The sequence below is a fragment of the Panicum virgatum genome, chromosome 4N (assembly GCF_016808335.1).
Source record: "Panicum virgatum strain AP13 chromosome 4N, P.virgatum_v5, whole genome shotgun sequence".
NCBI classification, from domain to species: Eukaryota; Viridiplantae; Streptophyta; class Magnoliopsida; order Poales; family Poaceae; genus Panicum; species Panicum virgatum.
Window position 1 is genome coordinate 49743336 of NC_053148.1, and position 22536 is coordinate 49765871.

A 22536-nucleotide genomic window follows, 5' to 3' on the forward strand; every position below is an offset into this window, starting at 1 on the left:
TTGGTTGCATGAATAGGCTAAGCCTGGCTAATGCATGATTTTGTTTGGTTTGCAGGTTTGCATTGAGATATGCAATGTTGGCGTGTTTGGTAGGTTGGTTTAGACAAGTTCAATTCACCAGCCTGCAGAATAGGTGAAGTTACCGCACCGAGCACCCCTAGCTCTCGGTTAACAATTTGCACTCATTTGACAGTTACAATTTATTGTAAACTATGAGCTAAAAATTAATGATCACGTCTTTATAACATAAAAAAATCTGTCTCCGGTATTAGTTCAAGCCCCAGTAAATGGCATTACAAAGATATCACACAACACACATTGGAATGAAATGGATCAGAACAGTTCATTAATCCATCAATTCCCCAAAATGAACTTGGCCTTCTAATCATTAGATAGCTAATGAGTATTCACAGAACAAGTAGATCAGTAATTAAGAAACAATGCCGAATCCTTCCAAGATTGAACTCCACCATAAGTGAAGACACCTGCCATTAATAAGAAAAAAATAATGTTAAATAGATATTCTAGTCCCGGAAAGAATCCTAGCAAACTAACAGTAGAATCTATTTTGGCTATTTCTTTCCCAAAACTAATCCAACAAGATGGCACCTACCAAGAGAAGAGGAATCGAACCTGTCAGATGAACGCCTTCCCAGCCGCAAGATCCTCCGCAATTGGTTCTGTCAGAGCGGCTACAACCCTTCCCGCCATTGAAGGTTTCCTCTCGAGCATGGATTCTCTCAAGATGATGGCCGCCCAACCTGTTCGGATTGCAAACGCTGCCCACCGCCGAGGTACCGCCGCCGGCGATTTCGATAAGGACAGATTGCCAGCAGCCAAGGCCAACAGCCGCACCACAGACTATCTGCAGCCGATGCTTTTCTGCCTTGCACAGATCTGGGGAACACCGGCAGCGAAGACCCCTCACACGCGTGCATACGCGGATGCATCGGCGGGTGCAGGCATGGGCCAACGATGCTTGTGCAAGCCTGGCTTGCTGGAAACGCTTGCCGCGAGCGTTTCCAGCAAGCCAGGCTGGGGCCTCCGTTTTGCATTGCTGAGGTCTGGCTTATGCCTTATGCATGCAACCAAACAGATCAAAGTTGCATTCCTGAAGCCTGTCCAGCCCTTTAGCCACCCATCCAAACACGCCCTATGTACACTTGTACAATCCTTGAGCTACGCCGCCTTTACAGGATATTGGGCTTCAGAAAGAAGCTCAGATTACTGGGTAGTAGGCAATCCATTATCCCTCCAAGAAGAAAATCCACCAGCGATGTCGGTCACAGCAGTGAAACCCTGAAAATGGTTGCATGGGGAAAATCAGCACAAATCTAAGAGCCGGTTGTTGGTGTTAGGGGTGCAATATAGATAGATGATGGGGGTGATCATGCTTACAGCAGAGCAGAGTTCAGTTGCTGCCACGAGAGACCTCTTACCACTTTGGCATCCCTGAAATAAGATTTCAGAAATATATCGATCGATAAAACAACTGAAAAAAGAACATGAAATTATTTATTTGACACATACACACACCATGATGCATTCAGTAGACTTACAACGACGATCTCATCATCCTTGCCAAAGATCCTCGACACTTGCTCAAGAAAGTGGGTGTTTTTCGTCATTCCTTCAAGTGGAAGGAAAAGAAATAAGATATGAATAACTACTTAGTTAGTAGTTACAGTGCAGAGAGTTAGCATTGGTCAACTGAAAGGGCAACTGGATGTACAGTACGGTCAGTGGTGGTAAAAAGTCTGTCCTGATAACTCCGTTACTGAAATGGGCTGACTTTGTTTGATTAAACAATAGTGTTGATGCACAAAGTTATCAGTAGCAGTAAGAATTACACCATGCGGAGCTAGCTTTGAGAATGAATGTCCGCAGGTCATAGATCGAGACGGTCACTCAACCGTGTGTTGAGTTGGTGGGAGCTTGCATTGGTGTTGTGTTACCTGAGCCGGTCTTGTTCATGTAGGGGATATTTACAGCTCCTTGGGGATGCCCAGCGCTGAACTCGCCCTCGGTTCTGCACAAAGCGGCAAAGTTCACTTGCTCCCGTTCTTATAAGAAGTTGAGTTGAGTTCAATGTTTATCTGATTCCTGAATGTTTGAAGGGAATTATATACAAGAACAAGTGAACCGAGGAGCTCTGAAATGCAGAAGCGAGAGAATATAATCCCACGAAGAGTAACTACTGAGTGTGTGGTTGTAACTGCTTGAAGCGTACCTGACGTCGATGTAGCGGTGGCCGGCCTGGTGGAGCTCGTAGGCGACGCGCACCGGCACGGAGCGCGGCACCGACGCCGCCTCGACCTTGGACTCGGAGCGCAGCGCCTCGTCGACACCGAACCTGGGTCCATCGGAGGAGAAGAAGCTGAGAAGGTGTGTTGGCGAGGACGGGCGGCATGCTGCATCAGGTGGAGGTGGGCAGCGGTGAGTAGCGTAGCAGCAACCTGACGGCGACTGCGCGGAGCGAGCTCCTGTTGGTGACCACGGAGCGAGGCGGAGCAGCAGGTCGTGCACTAGGGCGGAGGCTGCACCTGGTGGTGGCACGGGCGAGGAGGGGCGCGCCCGGGAGGGAGGTCGCCATTATATTGCTCTATCTATGGATCTCCTGGCAGCAGAAGCCAAGTGCTCGAGGTGGTGAGTGCCGTGCCTTTTTTATAATTACGCTGTCTCGAGTCTCGACTCGACGTCGACGAGGTAGCAGCTAGCTAGCACTGCGCTGTGCTGATGGATGAAGGAGAAGAGGATCATATGTATAGTTGCTAGGAGGAGGAGGTGCTGCTGCTTGCTTCTGAGGACCGCCGCCGTCGCTTTAGAGATCGAAGCTAGCTAGGGAGGTGCAGTACGTCATGTGTTTAATTTGTAGCTCTCTATCATATCGCATGTTAAACACAAGACAATCAATATAATCCTGATGTATAGTTATTGGTTGGAAGGTTAGTTTCAACGTAACTGCTAATATATATTACCCTTGGATCGAGGAGGCTGTCAAGTTCGTTCGTTCCTCAAGGAATCAAACTACTGTCTCATCTATCTCGTCTTCCCCGGTCACGATGTAGCTGCTGTAGCTTCGTTCAGGTAGTACGGCCACTATAATCTCCAGTACTAATTAATTGCATTCGATCGATCCTATTTACGGCCTACGGGCATTGCAAATTTCCATGTACGCCTTGGCCTGCATGGTGAAGGGCGTATGCGTTGCAGAGAGAGAGAGAGAGAGAGAGAGAGAGAGAGAGAGAGAGAGATGCAGGGGATGGGAGCGGATGAGGACTGACTGACTCTGCATTGCGTGGGAAGTGGATAACGCGCGGCAGGGCAGCTGCCTCTGCCTGAGCTGATGATTGATGATGAAGCGACAGCACAGCAAAACAACAGTATGCTGCATGGATGAGAGAGAGGATTAATGGTTGTTCTTCCCTGACCCTCGCATCATCAACTGCTTCTTCAAAATTTTCTTTAAAAACAGCTTCTTCTAAATAAAGCTTACTCCAAAGGTGGTAACGAATCACGACTTTAGTAGTATCTTCACAATTCAACTTATCCTTACCTATTATTAGCTGAAATATATATAAGCTTAGAGTCTGGTCTTTTTACCACCATGTCGTATTTTTCCTTAGTCAAATTTGACTAACTTTGACCAAGTTTATAGATACATACAACAACAACTATACTATCCAACATATGCATTGTCACATATATTTCACGTTGAATTCAATAAAACAAATTCAGTACAGTAAATTAGGTCAAAGTTTGCCAAATCGAACTTAGGACGAACCTAACGCAATATATAAATAAAAATAGTGGGAGTATTTCAATGAATGAATGGAGCAAGATTATCATTCGTATTCGCTGGATGGATTGCCTGATTAAGGAAATTAATATGCTCCATCATAAATGCATCAGGACATGTATAACAGTTTAGATAGTTGTTATTTGTTTAGCTGTCTATCTAATATTTAATACGTGCTCCAGTTTATATTGTTTTGCATGGGAGCACGAGGCATAACAGTAGACGAGATAGTCTCATTGAATGATGACCACGTACGGTCGCCTGTTATACATGCCCTCAACCTTTTCCATCGCTAACCATACAGTTTAATATATGTAATAATAACCCAGAGAACATTGTGAGATTTTTATTTATGCCATGCATTGCCAACTACTCTTGGGTTGTTAGCTGCTTCAAGTTCACCGGCGCAGTAAACTCGGGCGGGCCGTCGTACAAGGCCGACGCGACGAGCTGGGCGGCCCGCTGGGTGGGGTGGCCCGAGGAGTCCCAGAAGAGGTAGCGGCCGCGGTCCACGCACAGCGTCGAGTTGGGCTGGCATCCGCCCTGGGCCCCCAGCCGCCCGGCGCCGCAGCACGCGCTGTCCACGTTCCACGGCCCACCATCAGGCGCTCGCGGTGGGTCCACCGTGGCCGCCTGCATGAGGCCGCCGAGGTCGCCGAGGGAGCAGCGGAGGCCGCGCAGGCGGCGCGGGAGGCCGGCCAGCAGGGACCCCAGCGCGCCGTTGAAGCCGCCGGCGAGCGCGTTCAGGCCGGCGGCGCAGGCGCCCGCCGGGCTCAGCGCCCGCGCCGACGGCGTGCACCCGAGGAGCGCCGCGTTGACGATGCCAAACCTCCGCGCGCCCATCCCGTACAGCTCCTAGTAGTTAATATTTGTGCGCATGCATGAGCTATATCAATTAATTAATTAATCTGTCGTTACACACACACACACACACACCGTGATGGCTGCTGAGTAGTTGGAGATGAGGCTCGAGTAGTAAGCGTCGACGACGTCGCTTGGCAGTGGGAACTGCTGCTGCTGCTGGGCGGCCGCGGCGGCGAACACGCCGACGTCGTTGCTGCCGGTGCTGATGAGGAAGAGGGACTTGGATAGGAGGTCGTTCGCGGCGGTGGCGCCCAGCGTGGCCACCATGCCAGCTCTCGTCGCGCCGAAGTAGCGCACCTGCTTACGCAGCGGGATGTACTTCCCGGCGTGCTGCACATGCATGCATATCTCGGTAAGACTCTGACTCTCGAGTCGTCTTCGACGAAATGCATGGAAGTCAAATTCTCAAGCACGTGGTCACATGTACTCGCGTCGATCTGTCATGTGCTTGGTAGCTTGTTTTCTCGCCTGCTGGGGATTTAAACGAATGTGCATGGAAGTCAAATCATCACAGCATGGATTTTTTTCATTATTTATTATGGGACGGCTGTGCAGCTAGTTAGACTCGTTTAGATCCAAGTGCTAATGGGTGTTTAGTACTAGTGTATGAGTGCCAATAGGGTAGGTTAGAGTTTAATACTAAAAAAATTAGCAAAAGGTACGAGTACTAATAGGTGCTAATTAAAGTTTAGCACTCAACTTATTTAGCCTCTCTTAACATGCCTTTAGTATGACTCATGGCCGGAGCTCGCGTAGGGGCTTGGGGGGGGGGGGGGGGGGCTCAAGCCCCACCTACCCTAAAAACTTCATGAAAATTAAAGGGAGGGAGGAGGAAGAGAAAGAGATAAAAGGTAGAGATAAAAGAGGAAAAGAAGAGGCTGGAGGAAGGAGAAGGGAGATGAGCTCCCTCTCCCTCCAATTCCTGAATCCGCCACTAGTATAACTTGCTGGAGCAAAGCATGCAAGCCCAGCCGCACAGTCAGCACAAAGATCATTCGTGATGATCTTAAAGTCGTAAAGGTCAGCACAAACAACTCTCCGTGGCTGTTCGTAACTTGGGTCCAGGGAAAATTATCAGATCACATCGACATCAATCAATCCATACATAGTCTGAAGAAAGCTTATCCAAGATTAAGATTATCAAACGCGGTATATGAGATGGATCACTCACAGTCGAGTCCAGAATCCCGGATCCGGCAGAAGCGTAGCTCACTCCTCCAAGGCCCCTGAGGATCAGAAGACGACGGCTTCTACTGGCCCTTGTTAGCGACAGGTACGCCGGAGGGCTCCTCTTGAATCCCATGGACTTGGCTGAATTCAATTCGACCCACTCATCCATCCATCCATAGCGTGACTGATGGAAGCACAGAATGAACGAACAACACGACGACAACGGCCGGCCATACCTACGAAGTCGGCGATGTTGTAGCCGTTGCTCCAGCGGCCGGTGGGCCTCGCGCCGCCGGGGAAGTCGACGCCGTAGTAGGGCTTGTCGGCCCGGGGGAAGTCCCCCGGCAGGTAGTTGTTGTTGCCGACGTCCACCGTCGAGTCCCCGAACACGTACATCGCCGGCACCTGCTTGGCCGCCGGCCGGACGTTGCTGGAGGCGGCGAGCGCGGACGACATGGTCATCGTCATCACAAAGCAGGCAGTGGCGAGACCAACGACACTGCTCATCATGGCCTGGGGGCACCCCATGGTTGGTGTGTGTGTGTGGCCTGTCGATCTGATCTGTCCTCTAGCTAATAAGCCCTGTAGCCCGCAGTAGATCGACTGCCTGCTAGTAGTACTAGCACTACCTGACTTACACAGTTAATTAGTCTCCATCACACAAGGTATATAATATAGTAAGAACTAAGATCACACAAGTCTCGATCATGGCCTACAATATTTTTAAGGTATACATGCACACACATACAGGAGACCTGTCCCCCTAGCTAGCTATACACACGCTCAGCTTAGCATCAGCTGCTTCAAGTTGACCGGCAGGGTGAAGCGGACCGGTCCGTCGTAGAAGGTGGTCGCGATGAGCTCGGCACCGCGCTGGGTGGGGTGGCCGTAGTCCCAGAAGAGGTAGCTCCGGCGGTCGGCGCACAGCGTCGAGTTGGGCTGCTGGCAGCCGCTCTGGGCGCCCAGCCTGCCGCCGCCGCAGCACGCGGCGTCCACGTTGGACAGCCCGCGGGTCGGCTATGGTCGCCTGCATCAGGCCGTACAGGTCGCCGAGCGAGTAGGCGAGGCCGGGCAGGCCGTGCGGGAGCCCGCTGGCCAAGAGGGACCTGAGCGCGTCGTCGAAGCCGGCGGCGAGCGCGTTCACTGCGTCGGCGCACGCGCCGGTGGGGCTCTGCAGACGCTGGAGCGGCGCGCACCCGATCTGCCCGATGTTGATCACGCCAAACTTCCTCGCGCCCATCCCGTACAGCTCCTGCGTACCGTATGATTCAGAAAATAAATGTTATCGCATCAGCTACCGGCCACAGCCGAACGAACAGAGTGATCATATATATATATATATAGTCAAACAAAATATTATATAATCGAGCAGCAACAAATAAAATATCCATACCGTGATGGCAGCCGAGTAGTTGAAGATGAGGCTCGAGTAGAAGGCGGCCACGTCGGTCTGCTGGTGCGTGGCGGCGAACGCGGCCATGTCGTTGGTGCCGATGGCGACGAGGAACAGGGATTTGGACAGAAGGTCGTTCGCCGTGGTGGAGCCCAGGCTGGCTACCATCTGAGCCCTGGTGGTGCCGAAGTTGCGCACCTGCTTCGATAGCGGGATGTTCATACCGGCGAACTGCATGCATCATCACATAGACGATGCATATATATATATATATATATATATATATATATATGTGTGTGTGTGTGTGTGTGTGTGTGTGTGTGTGTGAGTGCAAATAAATTAGATATATATTTTTGAAAGAATCAGCAAGTTTATTATATATTATAGAAAAAAGTCAGATTTTAACCCTCGAACTATTGCAAATGTCCGACTTTCAACCTACAACTACGAAACTGGTTAATAGAGGCCATCCAACTGTTGAAATCGGGCAGATTTAGTCCCTAGTGGTTTCGAAGGTGGTTTTCATTTTATGAGAATTAAAAATATTTCATTTTAAACTAAAAATTCATAAGCAATTCATTTTTAAGTCAAAAAATTATGAAATGGGTATCCAAAGTTTTCTAAAAATGTAACCTATTTATTGGCACAATACTTGTCGGTTATTCAGATCTATTTTTTTTATGTTCATAATATTTAGTTGCTTATAGTTATGCCTATTGTTTTTAAATAACTAAGATTCAAATAGAGCAATAATAGATAGGTTACATTTTTATAAAAATTTTGGTTCTAGTTTCACATTTTTCTGATTTAAAATGAACTATTTTTATTTTGTAGATCTAATTATATTTTTATATTTTAAAAGAAATACAAACCACCTTCAAAACCATCCTAAGGGTCAAATTTGTTCGGTTTCGATAGTTGGATATGATGGTATATGTTGTCCGATTGTGTAGTCAAAGGTTGAAAATCGAACTTTTACGATAGTTCGAGGTGTAAATCGATTTTTTTCTATATTATATACATACGCATATTTTGTTATTAATTATTTTCAGTTAGTCGTCGCTTGAAATTAAATCTTGCTAAATTTCAAGCACTTGAAAGAGGCATGCTAAAGAAATATATATGGATTGAAGGGTACTCCGATCCAATTAGTACCCTCTTGTTTTAATTTCGTGCTCGAGCGCTGCACACCATATATATATATTGGGTCAGTCAAAGTCACCGGGGAGATATCCCTATCTATGTATCTCCATCATATCAGTTCCATGGGTCAAGCACATGCATGCATATGTGAGCTGGATGATACATGAGTTTGACCTGAGGTTAATTATGTTTCTTGTTGAAAAGAGCAAGGAAATTATATTTTTTTTTAAGAAACAGGAGGGGCAAGATGCCCCTACTGGTTAATATATTAAATATAAGATAAAAAAATGTTACAATGTTAGGGACTCCGCGGGATCCCTGCCCAAAAACAGAGGTCTAGGGGACAAAAGAAGAAATGAAAAAGAGTAGTGAAAAAACACAATGGGGAGTGATTACAGGAATGATTCTATCCATGTTTTCATTTGAGGGGCAATAGTGCGCTTTGACCTTCGGATAACCAAGGAAAAGTCCTCCTTGAAATGGTATATGCATCTCTGAATTGATGGTTGTATGTTCCTGAAGATAAGATCGTTCCTCGCCATCCATATGGACCAACTCCAGAGAATAATGATATCAAATGTAAAGGGAAGTGACAGAATAGCTTTACATGTGCAAAGCGCCCTAATCAGATTATTGTGTCTTTCTGATCGGAATCCAAGCCTCATCCAACACTCTTGTGCATATGGGCACTGTAGAAAAAGGTGTTCTCTTGTTTCCTCTAACACTTCATTGCACAGCACACAATTATAATCCTGTAGTTGCATATTCCTTCTTCTTAAGAGTCCCCTTGTACTGAGCCTGTCCTTTAATAACAACCAAAAGAACACTTTGTGTTTTGGTTGACAAACGGGTTTCCATGTCCATGAAAAAAATAGGATGGGTATAGCAGGATCCAGATAATTGTTTGTAGGCCTTTTGTGATGAATAGTCATTAGAATTCCAAATGTAAATCTAGGAGTCTTTTTCATCAACAAGCTGAACACTATCCAAACTCGAGAAAAGTTCTTGCATCTGAGCAAAAGCTTGCTCAGATAAAGGCAAGTGAAAAATGGTCTGGATCTGATCTGTAGATAGTGTTTTCTGAACTGAGATGCATCTATTTTTGGCAAATGAGAATAATTTAGGATAGCTCTGCATTGGGACTAAGCCATTCCAGAGGTCCTGCCACAGCAGACAGGTCTTGCCATCTTTAATCTGAACTGAAGCAATTCCTTTAAAGTCATTGATTAACTTAACCAAATCCCTCCACCAGAAAGACCCTTTAGATGAAAAGCCAGGCAGTTTTCCATTTGAGTAATATTTTTTTCCCAAACTAGCTCTACCCATGGCAGATTTTCTCTATTGTAGAACTTATGCAGACTTTTAAGCAGTAATGCTATGTTCTGTGTTTCTATCTTCAGAATTCCCAGCCCTCCTTGTTGTTTTGATGTACAAACCATTTCCCATGCCGCCTTCGGAGGATTTTTAGCATTAATGTCCGATCCTCTCCAAAGGCAATGTTTTCTATATTTGTCAATCTGCTCAATGATCGTTTTATGCAGCTTGAATGTGCACATGTAAAATGTAGGGAGAGCAGAGAACACAGAGTTGACCAGTTCCAATCTACCCGCTGAAGAGAGTAACTGGGAAGTACATATAAGTCTCTTTTCACATTTAGAGACAATGGGCCAAAAATCCTGGACACCTGGCTTAGATTTATGAAGTGGCAGGCCCAAATATGTAAAGGGTAATGTACCCACACTGCATCCCAAGGCTGTGGCTATCTGATCTGCATCTCCTTGCTCCATGTTAATAGGGACAATCATGGATTTAGCGAAGTTAATTTTCAGGCCGGTAGAGCATGAGAACTTATGCAGAAGATTTTTTAGGGCAAAAATCTGATTAATATCCCCTTCCATAAAAATGAGTGTGTCGTCCGCATATTGTAGGAAAGGAAAATCATTAGAGTAGCTCAGGGGAATTGGAAGTTTGAGATGTCCCGCCCTAGTTGCATCATTTATCACAGACTGAAGGAGATCGGAGGCAAGCACAAATAAAAGTGGAGAGAGTGGGTCTCCCTGTGTAACACCCCTTCTACAGTGAATGGTCTTCCCGGGCACGCCATTAAGAAGGATGCTTGAAGTTCCAGAGATGAATATACTATTTATCCATTGGAGCCAGATGTTACCAAATCCTTTATGCCTCATGATTTCAATGATTGCCTTATGCTCTATTTTATCAAAAGCCTTTTCAAAGTCTAGCTTCAGAATAATAATCTTCTTCTTCGATGTGTGACAAAGGTGGAGATATTCTAGTGCCCAAGCTAGACAATCTTGAATGGTTCTTGTCTTGATAAAGCCATATTGGTTCCTGTGAATGACTTCCTGAATCACTACCTGAAGTCTGTTAGCCAAGATTTTTGTTATCAGCTTTAGAGAAGTATTGAGAAGGGAAATAGGCCTGAAATCCGAATGCCCCATGGGATTCTCCATCTTAGGAATTAGTGTGATATATGATCCATTGATGCTGTCCAAACATATCTCACCCCTCTGAAATGCCAAGCATAGCTCATAGAAATCCTCTTTAATAATTGGCCAGCATCTTTTCATGAAGTCCGTATTGAACCCATCAGGACCAGGAGACTTGTCTGAAGGTAGACTACACACCACCTGGTCAATTTCTTCTCTAGTGAAAGGAGTTTCAAGGACATCTAGGTGTTCATGTTGTTGTAATAATTCCTGAAGATCAAACTCCATGTCTTGGAATTCCACTCTACCCAATCTTACCTTAAATGCTTCCCATAAGATTCTAGCTTTGCCATTGTGATTGAGAACCACATTCACATCATCATCTTGGAGAGAATTGATTAGATTGGCTCTGTGTTTAATTGTTGCATTAGCATGAAAGAACTTAGTACCTGCATCTCCTTCCTTGACCCATCTGATAGTATCTCTCTGTTTCCAGTAGAATCTTTGTTGTTTGAGAAGACTTGTAAGCTTATCTTCAAGAATGCACAAAAAATTCCATTCTTGCACTGAAAGGTCCCTCATTTCCTGCAGGAGCAGTAACAAATGCAGCACCAGTTTGACATTGTCTATGTTAGACTTGAGGCTGGAAATATTGGACTGCCAAGCTCTTATCACTCTTCTCAGGTTCTTAAATTTGGCAGTAATAACTTTGGCTTTATCTATTTGGAATGTAGGTACAGACCATCCATGTTGCATAATTTCCCAAAAATGTTCATGCTTCATCCAGTAATTTTCAAACCTAAAGACGTTGCTCCTTGGGATGCTAGTACCAACAGAGATAACTAATGGCACATGGTCTGAAGTCTCATGAACAAGAGATTTAATTGATGTCTTGGGATAACTAAGTGTCCATGCCTTAGAAGTAAAGCACCAATCTAATTTTTCCATGAGGGGGCATACCTGCTTATTCGACCAAGTGTAAAGTCTATCATCCAAATTAATTTCAACCAGACCAAGAGAACTGATGGCCTCATTAAACATGAAAATTTCATTAAGATCAGCTCCGGGTTTGTTCCTATTGCTAGGATCTCTCATGAGATTGAAATCACCCAAAATGACCCAATTTTGATCTTCTAGCATTTGAATTTGCTTCATCCAATCTGTGAATATCCTCTTTCCATCTGGTGTACATGGTGCATACACATTTGTCAGAATCCACTCTTCATTGTTGTGCTTTGATCTGAATTGTACCGACAAGGAGAAGGGATTGCTAAATGCCAAGTTACCCTCAAAGAGTTTGGACTTCCTGATAATAATGATACCTCCTGATGCTCCCATGGAGGGGAGAAATTCAAACTTGTCAAAGCTAACTGGACAAAATTGTTTGATAAATTTTAAATCACAATGCTCCCTTTTGGTTTCCTGTAGACAGATGATATCACAGTTGGATTCGACAACCTTATCTCTGATTGCATTCCACTTTTTATCAGAGTTGATCCCCCTAACATTCCAACACAAAATATTCCAGTCTTTACAAATCATTGGAAACAATTGGAAGAAAAGAAATGACAACCCAGCAAATTAAAGAACTAGATAGATTTAAGCCCTTCAGACCACAAAAGCAGGGCAAGCAAAATGACTGTTCACAAACATCCTTTTTCCCAACTAACATCTTCCCAATCAAAGTACTAAGCCACATAATCGTTCCAGAAGGATAAATCAAAAAAAGGGCTAATGATGCCAGGTGAAGGGCTTCATTTCTTGGCCTTCTTATTGCTAGTGGGCTTGCCATCAGCTGGGCCTTCCTTCTCTTTTGGGTTCTCTTTTGAAATCACCTTCTTCCCTCCACCCAAAGAGCTATTCTTTTTCTTCAGAAGCTTGTCTTCTGTCAGCATCCCAGCATCAATCTTGCAGAATTGAGTCCCCAAGTTCTTGATAACTGATGGGGAAATGGTTGGAGGGTTAATGTTGCATGCAAAACAAGATTTATCAGAGCAAGTTGACTTCATGAAACCCTTATTTTTTTCTTTAACTCTTAAGCTTCTTCTTAGATCTGGGTTGTTATCAGATAAGATGAGCTTACCAGCCTGATCCATGACAGATGAGGACCAGGTGCCACTATGTGGAAGATCAGTTGTATGCTCTTTCAAGTTCAAATCTTCAGCTTCTGTTCCTATCTTTTCTAGAGCTGTATCTATACAATTAGGGTCCATGTCAAGATGTTCCACCAAATCATCATAATGGTCAAGTGAGATATTCTTAACCATACAAGATGAAACAGATGGAGCAGGGCATGAAGAAGGAATAGAAATATGAATCTTACTATGCAGTGAGTTATTGAACATCTGGATAGCCTTTGAATTGAGGAACTTTTTAGCCCATTCAAAGTTGGCAGGATTCATAAGCATGCCCATGAAAAATGGCCCCCAAATATCAGGAACCTCTACTGCAGTAGAAGTAAGACCAGGTACAAAGTATTGAGGCTGAGGACCCTCATTGAACAGTATCTTGTTGCTGCAATATTCTGAAGAAGAGCTGACAAAGCCCATACTCAAATCAACTGGAGGTTGGAAAACTTCTACCCTGCCCAAATGCATCTCCTGATTGACTATAGGATGCTGAATATTGGGATCTTCCAAGTGATCAATGTCAAATGGAGGCTCCCCAACCAATGCCTCGACTGGAATATCCATTGGTGCCTCCTCAATCTGTGGAATAAAAACCTCTACATGTACTTGCCCATTCAAGTCAGGGATAACAGGCATACCTTCATATTTATCAGATTCCATATTAATGACCTGGACTGGTTCGGCTTGTGCATCTGGCATAGGGACATCATTGTCTGGGATAGCATCATCAATGACACCAAGATCATCTACTGCCGGCAAGTTAAGATCAAAATCCAGCCAATCAACTAAGTTATTATCAGCATTGCCATTATTTTCGTTATTCAGTTCCATGAAAGCCCCATCAGGATTGTGAGCAAGATTTTCTCCTTGCTGATTATCTGCACCAGCATTCTGATTACCTGCATCAGCATTCTGATTTTTTGGCCAAAGACCCCATCCCTCAACATTAGGGCCAACCTGAGGGTTAACAGGTGGATTGTTAGGGGGACCCTGACCTGGCTGACCAAAGCCAAAGAACTGGAACTCATTGGGATTAAAGTTATCATCATCAGGTGGATTATCCTCCTCTTGTGGACTAGCACCAAGCATTTTAGATGACAGAATTTCTATTTGAATAGACCAAGATTCCCCATTAAAATCAAGTCCCTCCGAATACACGGCAAACCAGGGAATTTCAGCAAGATCAACAACTCGAGCTTTAACCAGAATTCTAGACAAGTGATTTTGGTCCTCTTCCCAGGCAATGACATGTCCACAATCATCAAGAACTTTTTCAACATGAGCCTGAGACCAATAATCGACATTATGGCCCAAGAGCATTAACCAGACTTCATAGTTCATTTCCAACATTCTATTATTCCATCCCTTATTATGTTCAGTGAAAGAGATCCTAATATCCCCAAACTGATGTGGACTGTTCAGAATCAAAAAATCTCTATCATGGAAGAAATTAAAGCGCATGTATGTCTGTCCATAAGGGCATGGCTGAATAATACTGTAGCCAACCCTGGCTTGATCAGCAAGAAAATCTGCAATGACCCCCCTGATGTTCTGGAAAGATACCTGCGCCTGAGGGAGAGGGTCGATAGTGACAATCGCCAGGTCGTTGTTCTTGCTATGCGGCCTCCCCATGAGTACCCTTCTCATGTGCTTCCTTCCAGGAACCATGACCCGTTGTGCCCCTCTTGGCATGAAGGGCCTTGGATCAACAAAGCGGTAGGCCATGTCAAGCTTACTGTAGTTTTCGTCGGAATGATCAGCCCCGCCGACCGAAGTAGGAACTGTATTGAAAGCGGGATTTTCAGAGTGGATGGAATCTGGTGAAAGGTTAGGGATGTTGCCAGATTGTTCTAGTGGGGAAGAGCGATGATGCAAGTCAAGGTTGCAGATTGGATGCGAAGCATTTTCTCGGATCACTTGGCAAGCAGGTGATACGAGGGAGGAGGTGGAATTCCAAGTGACGGTGGTAGACTCATTAATAACATTGATGCCCAGTGAGTGAGATGCGAAATCCCCAAATGAATCAAAGTGCACAGGGTCACCGCCACTGGGACCAGGTGGAGACTTAAACCAGGACGATGGAGGGTAGAGATGCCATTTATCTCCATCAATCGTAGTGAAGGGGGCTGGCTTTGAAGAGCACAAGAACCGAGGCGCCGCAGAACAATGGGCTTTAACATGGCCAAATTCCAAGCAGGCGTGACACTTGATGGGCCACTTGCATTCAGCCCTTTTATGGGTCTTGGAGAGGCATTTAAAACATTGATCTTGGGCCAGGCCCATTGAATTCCGGCTAGGCTTGGAAGATATACCTCCCAAGTTTAAATTCAAATCCATTTCCTTTTCCTTTCCCTGCTGAGCCGTTGCCTGCCTAGTCTCGGATGAGGGCCCAAATAAATTCCTTTTCTTGTGTACAGTGCCGGGTGCACGTTTGCCAAAGTTAAACCAATCAAACTTATGATTGTCATTAAAGCTCAACCTGGAGAATACCGACGGCCTTGGATGAACTGGAGAATTCGAATTTGAATTGAACTGAGTCTCAAACGATGAAATTAACTGATCATCAGGAACACTCTCGAAATTTAATCTTGAAAACACTGATTCCTTGGGAGGAAAACCTTGCCGAGGCCCAAACTTGTTCTTTAATGTTTTGAAAATATTTGCAACAGTCACCAAATTAGCTCCAGAAAGAGGGACTTTCTTAAGCTGAGAAGAATTCACTAAATTCTGCTGAAGTCTTTTAGAACTTTTAGATTGCACATGAACCCACTTCTGGTCTGGAGAGTGGTTAGCTGTTACAGCTTCTATAGCACATTGAAGCCCACGAGGGTTCCAGAGATTAAAAAGGATTTGGAAATCCGGAGAAGCAAAAGACTTCGGGTCATAGATCATTAAACCAACTTGACGAGATTTAACTGAAAACTTGAAAACCCAATGATCAAGCTCAACCACCGCAAAATGCTTGGCAGTACCACCAATCACCGATTGCAAAAGATGTGCGACAAACTCAGGATTCAGGCGGAACTTAGAACGACTAAAAGATGCAACCAGCCAGAAGTTCGTGCCGTCATCAGGAAATGGCGAAGTCACCGAAGATCGAAATCTAGATCGTACCTTTGATTCAAATAAATAACCAGGGTTGAAGTCCAATCGTGAGAGATCAGAAGAAAGAGCTTCCATCAGAGCAATCTCATGTGAGTGGAAGAAGAGTGGTTGGGGAATCTGAGGATGCAGCGCTCCTTAGGAAATTATATATTAATGTTGGAAGGACATGCGTGCACGAAATGATCACTTGCTCATGTCCATCTCTTTTGTTTTTATTTTACAACTCGATCATACATGTAATGGATTCACACCCCCCCCCCCCCCCTTTTGCATAATAAGCTCGACTTACAAAGAACGAAAATGAAGGATTCTTTTTTTTTGTGCAAATTAAAGATATGAGATGGATCATGAATCGACCACTTACAGTGGAGTCGAGAATCCCAGCTCCTCCAGAGGCATAATTCACTCCTCCGATCCCCCTGACGACGAGACGGCTGGAGCGCGGCGTCAGCGACAGGCACGCCGGCGGGCTCCTCTCGAATCCCATAGCCTTGGCTGCAGTACATGAAGCACCGATGATCTCATCTGAATCGAGCGTCGATCGTCGTCAACACATGCATACACATACACACCTATCAAGTCGGCGACGTTGTAGCCGTTGCTCCAGCGGCCGGTGGGTCTCGCGCCGCCGGGGAAGTCGACGCCGTAGTAGGGCGCGTTGGCCCTGGGGTACGTCGGCCCCTGGCAGGTGGTTGTTGTTCCCGACGTCCAGGAGCGAGTCCCCGAACACGTACAGCGCCGGCACCGTGGTCGGAAGGCGAACGTTTCTTCCGCCGGCGGGCACCAGTTGGATGGATATCGTCACCGCCACAAGGAGCAGTGTAACTACGACGGCACCAACACCGCCGTCGATGGCTTGGTGATGGCACCGCATGGTGTGGCCTGCCGCACTACTATTATTGGAGGGACTACTTGATTTACGCAACGCCACGCTATATGCTTTATGATCTTTATCCTCCGATCGACTGATCTCGTAACATTGCTTGCCGTTGAGCAGGGGCGGGTCCAGGATTTCAAACATGCGCATTCAAAATATTCAAGAGAAATTTTTTTAATAGTCTAAACCTAATTTTTGGCATGTCTAATTGGTTGCAGCATCAATTAACACTAATTGTACACAAATTATATCTAGATTTTTCTTCTGACTTATGCAACTGATATTTTAGACCGATATACAACAAGTGAAGAAGCATAACTAAATTTTGGTGGGAGGGCCGGAGGGGGGGCTATTTCATTTTCGAACCTCTATCATGCAGGTGTTCATTTTTCATTCTTTTTCTTCATATACTTGAGAAATACTACATATATATAAATTTTTTTTTGTAAAAAACAATGGGTATTCAAGTGAATACCCTTGCTCCCACTTGGGCCCACCCCTACCGTTGACCCTTCACTTACGTACAGTTGCCCAACTCTTTCGTCCCTTGTGTTGCTGCTCTGTTCATAACTGAAAACTGATAGTAGTACTCATTTGGCAATTTGGCCAGCTGTATAATAATATATAACGGCCGGCCGGCCGGGCTAGTGTGTTTGGTTGACAACTAGGAGTAGCTAGTACAACGAACTATGGCAAGCAAGAAGCAACACTTCCTTATTAGCTCTCTAGCCGGCCCACACGTTAAATACAATTTTAAGTTTTAGCTAACTTTTGCCACAATTTGTGGATATTATATTATGTAATCTGTGGTATACACATGTTCCATCACCGACTTGCCGGCATCCGTGGATCAATATATTCAGGTGGGGATTTTTCGCCCCAAAAAATTTGTTGGCCATATATATTTACTTTGCAGACGCGCTTGTAGCGCAGTGGCTTGGCCTCCCGGTGTGGAGCCAGCCGGCCGGGGCTCGAACCCCGGTCCTGCACCGCCGTTTAAGCCTCCAATGAGGCCGGGGGATCGGCTCCCCTTTCTATATATATATATATATATATATATATATATATATATATATATATATATATATATATATATATATATATATATATATATATATATATATATATACACTTTCTATGGCAAGCCACAGATTGTCTAGTAATAAGTTTGTCTGTGGTAAATTAAAAATAATATCCAACAAATACGCACGCCCCTATCATTCTACGTTTCACGTGTATGTATATGGTGCGGCCATAGCACGTGATTGATTGCATCGAAATCTCAACAGTGGGTTTGACATGATAGAAGCACATCTCTATCTGAGGACGACGATATCGATGCAGGAAGGAGTTTCAGAGAAAGTGACGATGAAGAAATTTTCAGAGGTCAAATTGAAGACTAGATAGAGCAGCTTGTGGATTGCATTGGCTATATATGAATATATGATGGACCTGATATTAATGCCAAGAAGCCACCAAAAGCGGCTTGGGAATTGGTTTGTTTGCCCAAAAAACAGGGAGGTCTTGGTGTTCTAAACCTTAGAACGCAGAATGAAGTTCTTTTACTCAAACACTTACACAAGTTCTTTAACAGACTTGATATTCCCTTGATATTCCCTAGGTGAAGTTGGTATGGGAATTACATTATAATGATGGTATACATTACCAAGCTCCAAGAAAAAGGGATCTTTCTGGTGGCGAGATCTCCTTAATTAAACTCCTGGATTCTTTCAAAGGTATGGCTGCGGTTAATATCAGAGATGGAACAAGCTGTCTACTCTGGGATGACCTGTGGGTGAATCATGTCCCAAAGAAAATTTTCCCTGAGTTGTTCTCCTTTGCCAACAAAATCACACATCTCTCTCCGAGCAGCAATGGGTGCAGTTGGACCATCAACCCTTTTCCATCTACCTATATCTAACATTGCTTATTGTCCTTGCTGAAGATTTAAGCAGTACTGAGGCAACAATAGAATCTGATTTTTGGTAGTATATTTGGGGCACTCCCTTCTTCTCTTCAGCCAAAACTTACACACACTTAATTGGCCATAGATTCGTTCATAATGCTTCCAAATGGCTCTAGAAATCAAGCTGTCAGAATGAGCACAAGGTTTTCTTTTGGCTTATTCTGACAGCTTGTGCTTATTCTCTCAACTTTCGTTGCAAGGTTGTTCTTGATTTCGAGTTCCAAATAAGTATATTAAAGCTGCTGACTCGAGATCAAATATACACGCATGATGTGTTTAATTTGATGGATCAATTAATGTTCAAAGTTAGTTGTACGTAAAATGTAAACAGGCCGGTATATATTTCTATATATATGCAGCATCGCATTATATTATTACTAATTTCAACACCTACCACGAACAATAATTATAATTTATTTCAACAGGTCCTCGTCGCCGTGGTCGTCTTCTCTGATGCATGGAATATAGATAACAACAACGAGGTCATCACGATCTGGCGGCCGCCAACTGCTTGAAGGTGATGGGCGTGGTGTAGCGCGGCGGGCCGTCGTAGTAGGCCTTGGCGCCCAGCATGGCGGAGCGCTGCGACGGGTGCACCGAGTCCCAGAAGATGTAGCGGTCGCGGTCCGGGCACAGCGCGGCGGCGGGCGTGCACTCGCCCTGCGCCCCCAGCCGCCCGCTCCCGCAGCACGCGCTGTCCGAGCTCACGAACCCTAGCGCCAGCGGGTTGGCCAAGGTGTCCTGGGTGAGGCCCAGGGAGTCGGCGAGGGAGTAGGCAAAGCCCGGCAGCTTGGGGGCCAGCCCGGCCAGGAGGGACCTGAGCGCGCCGTCGAAGCCGCCGGCGAGCTGGTTCATGCCGTCGGCGCACGCGCCGGTGACGTTGAGCACGCGCACCCGGGGCACGCAGCCCACCGGTCCCGCGTTGATGATGCCAAACTTCCTCGCGCCCAGCTTGTACAACCCCTATATGCATAGTACATCAAAAAACCATTTCTATACATGTATACGTATGGCTGGCTGCTTCTTCCAGAATGAGACCGATCGACCTTTTCTTAAGAAAAAAAAAGATTTGGTCATGCGTACACACATGTATACATACACACGTACCGTGATAGCGGCGTAGTAGTTGGAGAGCAGGCTTCCGTAGAAGGCGGCGACGTCGCTCTGCGTGGCCGTCTTGTTCTGCTTCGCCAGCGCAGTCGTGAAGGCGAACAAGTCGTTGCTCTCGGTGCCGACGAGGAAGAAGGACCTGCCGAGCAGCTCGCCCACCGCTTGGGGCCCCACCTTGGCCTCCATCTCGGCCTTGGTCGACTCGAACAACCGCACCTGCTGCGACAGCGGTATGTTCTTTTCCGCGTTCTGCAAATCAAATTTTAATTGCATTGTCAGCTAATACGTAGTTTATTAGTAAGATGAAACCAATGTATGGTGATATACAGCTCGCGGATTAGCAAAGATCAGATCATATATGGAAGTGTTTTCAAATATTCCTTCCATTCCAAATTATAATTCGTTAGATTTTTTGACCTCAAGCTCCATCACTCATCTTATTCAAAAATTTGTACAAATACTTCTTTTGTTGTGGCTTACTTTATTAATAAAAATGCTTCCAGAATACCCTAAATTGTCTATATTCGCACAACTTTTTTTAATAACGCGAGCGGTCAAATTTGGGGCAAGAAAAGTCAAATGAATTATATTTAGTTTGGAATCGAGGGAGTAAATTCAACATTATCAAATTATGTATGGATAATATGAATGTTAGCCTAAACGTTAAACGGTGAATGGTTGGTCACATACTGTTTAGCAAATATTCGAAATACACGTCCTTTTAAACGGTGGAAACGGCTTTACACGGCTACTCATCGAGTGTTTACACGCCATGTAAATGGTGTAAACGCCGTGTAGGCGAACAGTGTATAATATACAATAATGGGCCTGGCCTGGAGGGAGTAGGTATTTTGTCAATCAAATTAAGCCTAAAATACATAGATCGTGGGTTGCGTGTGCATCTTAAATAAAATTGTAAGTCAAACTTGCGCAAATCTCACGCAGTTCCTATTGCATCGGGATCTCAACCTATAAAATGTAGTATTAGTTTTCTTGGTATATTGTGATGATGACTATTCTAGTTAGGACACGCCATGCACGATGTCGATTATTAGCTCGAAGCTAGAATATTAATTCGCCGACAGCGTAGGCACAAAATATATAATGTCCCTACTGAAGTAAGAAAAGTTGATTAATTATTATAACAAAATAAAATATATACTACATTAGCTAGCAGATAATTTTTCGGGATTATCAGATCTTGTTGTAATATATACTCATTATTAGCATTAGCGGATTGGAATCGGATCCGAGAGAGAGAGAGAGAGAGAGAGAGAGAGAGAGAGAGAGAGAGAGAGAGAGAGAGAGAGAGAGAGAGAGAGAGAGAGAGAGAGAGAGAGAGAGAGAGAGTTGAGTTGGTGACTAGCTACTCACAGTGGAGTCCAGAATCCCAGATCCTGCCGATGCATAACTTACTCCTCTTGTGATTGCGCTCGGAATCAGCTTATTGTGTGCTTTGAGCACAAAGTAAGCCAGAGGACTCTTGTTGAATCCCAGAGTCTTTGCTGCACAATTAGCACCACTAATTAAGATCTTATTTGAATCCAAGTGCTAATGGATGAAAACGCTAAACTTTAGTACTAGTGCATCCAAACAGGAGTTTAGAGTGCTAATAGAGTGGGCGGCTTGTATAAAGTTTAGCCAAGTCTCTGAAACTTTAGTAAATGTATGAGTACTGCTAATAATAGTTGCTAAAATTTATCACTAAACTTTAGCTTCTCCTTGCATGCACAAGAACACAATAATCTTGACATCTTGTGTATATATATAATTAATAGGACAACATGCGTACCGACGAAGTCGGCGGTGTTGTAGCCGTTGCTGAACCTTCCGGTGGGCTTGCCGGAGCCCGGCAGGTCGATGCCGTAGTGGGGCATGTTGGCTCTGGGGACGCCTTCCCCCGGCAGGTAGTTGTTGTTGCCGACGTCCAGCGTCGAGTCCCCGAACACGTAGACCGCCGGCACCTGCCACACCAGCTTGCTTGGCCGGATGCCGGCGACGGCGCCCACCACAAGGCTGAGGACGACAAGTGCCTTCATGGCCACCACCTCGTACCCCATGATTAATACACAGGCAGGGCACCTAGCTACCTGCACACAAACAGTAGTGTGTATATCTCACCTCTCAGCTCGTCGCCGGCTGATGCTTGTGATCGATGGGTTGATGTGGGCTCTTTATATATATAGAGGCACTCTCTCAGCCAGCAAGGTTTTCAACTCATGGACCAAGTCCCAGTCTCAATCATTGTATTATTAATTTATCGTATATGCAAGCACATTGCATAACAGCTTTATATAGAATCCACTTTAATAACGAGGTAGATATATATTAGCTCGAAGATGATTCTTGAGTCAAAAAGAAAATCCGTATATATAATACTCCCTCCGTTCCAAAATGTAGGTCGTTTTGACTTTTCTAGATTCATATATTTTGCTATGTACCTAGACATATGTTATATCTAGATGCATAGCAAACACTATGAATCTAAAAAAAGCCAAAACAACTTACATTTTGGAACGGAGGGAGTATGATA

General features: G+C 45.0%; 4 protein-coding genes across 7 annotated transcripts; all 4 read right to left on the reverse strand.

The window, feature by feature from the left end:
* Positions 1-218: 218 nt before the first annotated feature.
* Positions 219-2909, reverse strand: LOC120668861 (thiosulfate sulfurtransferase 16, chloroplastic-like). 4 transcript variants are annotated; one of them, XM_039948658.1, is made up of 7 exons: positions 2457-2909; positions 2231-2353; positions 1956-2029; positions 1537-1630; positions 1399-1452; positions 634-1299; positions 219-485 (listed from the first exon to the last, which is right to left on the reverse strand). In XM_039948658.1, exons 1-6 carry the CDS (start codon positions 2591-2593, stop codon positions 1284-1286), a joined length of 498 nt encoding a protein of 165 aa, XP_039804592.1. In that variant the 5' UTR covers positions 2594-2909; the 3' UTR covers positions 219-485; positions 634-1283. The 4 variants fall into 4 exon arrangements, with proteins under 4 accessions (XP_039804592.1, XP_039804590.1, XP_039804591.1 ...); XM_039948656.1 differs by having other exon boundaries at positions 1560-1630; positions 2457-2893; XM_039948657.1 differs by having other exon boundaries at positions 614-1299; positions 1560-1630; positions 2457-2893.
* Positions 2910-3969: 1060 nt separating this feature from the next.
* LOC120668863 (GDSL esterase/lipase At5g55050-like) lies at positions 3970-7439 on the reverse strand. Its single transcript, XM_039948660.1, has 5 exons — positions 7227-7439; positions 6070-7085; positions 5835-5974; positions 4736-4993; positions 3970-4654 (listed from the first exon to the last, which is right to left on the reverse strand). Exons 2-5 carry the CDS (start codon positions 6359-6361, stop codon positions 4169-4171), a joined length of 1176 nt encoding a protein of 391 aa, XP_039804594.1. The 5' UTR covers positions 6362-7085; positions 7227-7439; the 3' UTR covers positions 3970-4168.
* Positions 6617-7313, reverse strand: LOC120669506 (GDSL esterase/lipase At1g71250-like). The gene is made up of 3 exons (XM_039949245.1): positions 7227-7313; positions 6877-7085; positions 6617-6800 (listed from the first exon to the last, which is right to left on the reverse strand). The coding sequence occupies exons 1-3, from the start codon at positions 7311-7313 to the stop codon at positions 6617-6619; spliced, it is 480 nt and encodes a 159-aa protein (XP_039805179.1).
* An 11764-nt stretch (positions 7440-19203) lies between the features above and the next one.
* LOC120670569 (GDSL esterase/lipase At1g71691-like) lies at positions 19204-22153 on the reverse strand. The gene is made up of 4 exons (XM_039950706.1): positions 21796-22153; positions 21378-21508; positions 20001-20252; positions 19204-19856 (listed from the first exon to the last, which is right to left on the reverse strand). Exons 1-4 carry the CDS (start codon positions 22061-22063, stop codon positions 19380-19382), a joined length of 1128 nt encoding a protein of 375 aa, XP_039806640.1. The 5' UTR covers positions 22064-22153; the 3' UTR covers positions 19204-19379.
* Positions 22154-22536: the final 383 nt, after the last annotated feature.

Bases quoted from the DNA above. Each gene is read 5' to 3' on its own strand.
- LOC120669506 (XM_039949245.1), bottom strand. From the start codon at position 7,313: ATGGCCGCGTTCGCCGCCACGCACCAGCAGACCGACGTGGCCGCCTTC. The intron at 7,086-7,226 runs GTATGGATATTT...TACGGTACGCAG, and splicing joins ACTACTCGGCTGCCATCACG to GAGCTGTACGGGATGGGCGC. The intron at 6,801-6,876 runs GTACGGCCTGAT...CGGCGGCGGCAG, and splicing joins GCCTACTCGCTCGGCGACCT to GCTGGGCGCCCAGAGCGGCT.
- LOC120668863 (XM_039948660.1), bottom strand. From the start codon at position 6,361: ATGGGGTGCCCCCAGGCCATGATGAGCAGTGTCGTTGGTCTCGCCACT. The intron at 5,975-6,069 runs GTATGGCCGGCC...AATTGAATTCAG, and splicing joins CAACATCGCCGACTTCGTAG to CCAAGTCCATGGGATTCAAG. The intron at 4,655-4,735 runs GTGTGTGTGTGT...ATTAACTACTAG, and splicing joins ACTACTCAGCAGCCATCACG to GAGCTGTACGGGATGGGCGC.
- LOC120668861 (XM_039948656.1), bottom strand. From the start codon at position 2,593: ATGGCGACCTCCCTCCCGGGCGCGCCCCTCCTCGCCCGTGCCACCACC. The intron at 1,631-1,955 runs GTAACACAACAC...TTCCACTTGAAG, and splicing joins CATGAACAAGACCGGCTCAG to GAATGACGAAAAACACCCAC. The intron at 1,453-1,559 runs GTAAGTCTACTG...ATCTTATTTCAG, and splicing joins AGGATGATGAGATCGTCGTT to GGATGCCAAAGTGGTAAGAG.
- LOC120670569 (XM_039950706.1), bottom strand. From the start codon at position 22,063: ATGGGGTACGAGGTGGTGGCCATGAAGGCACTTGTCGTCCTCAGCCTT. The intron at 21,509-21,795 runs GTACGCATGTTG...CTAATTGTGCAG, and splicing joins CAACACCGCCGACTTCGTCG to CAAAGACTCTGGGATTCAAC. The intron at 19,857-20,000 runs GTACGTGTGTAT...CTATGCATATAG, and splicing joins ACTACTACGCCGCTATCACG to GGGTTGTACAAGCTGGGCGC.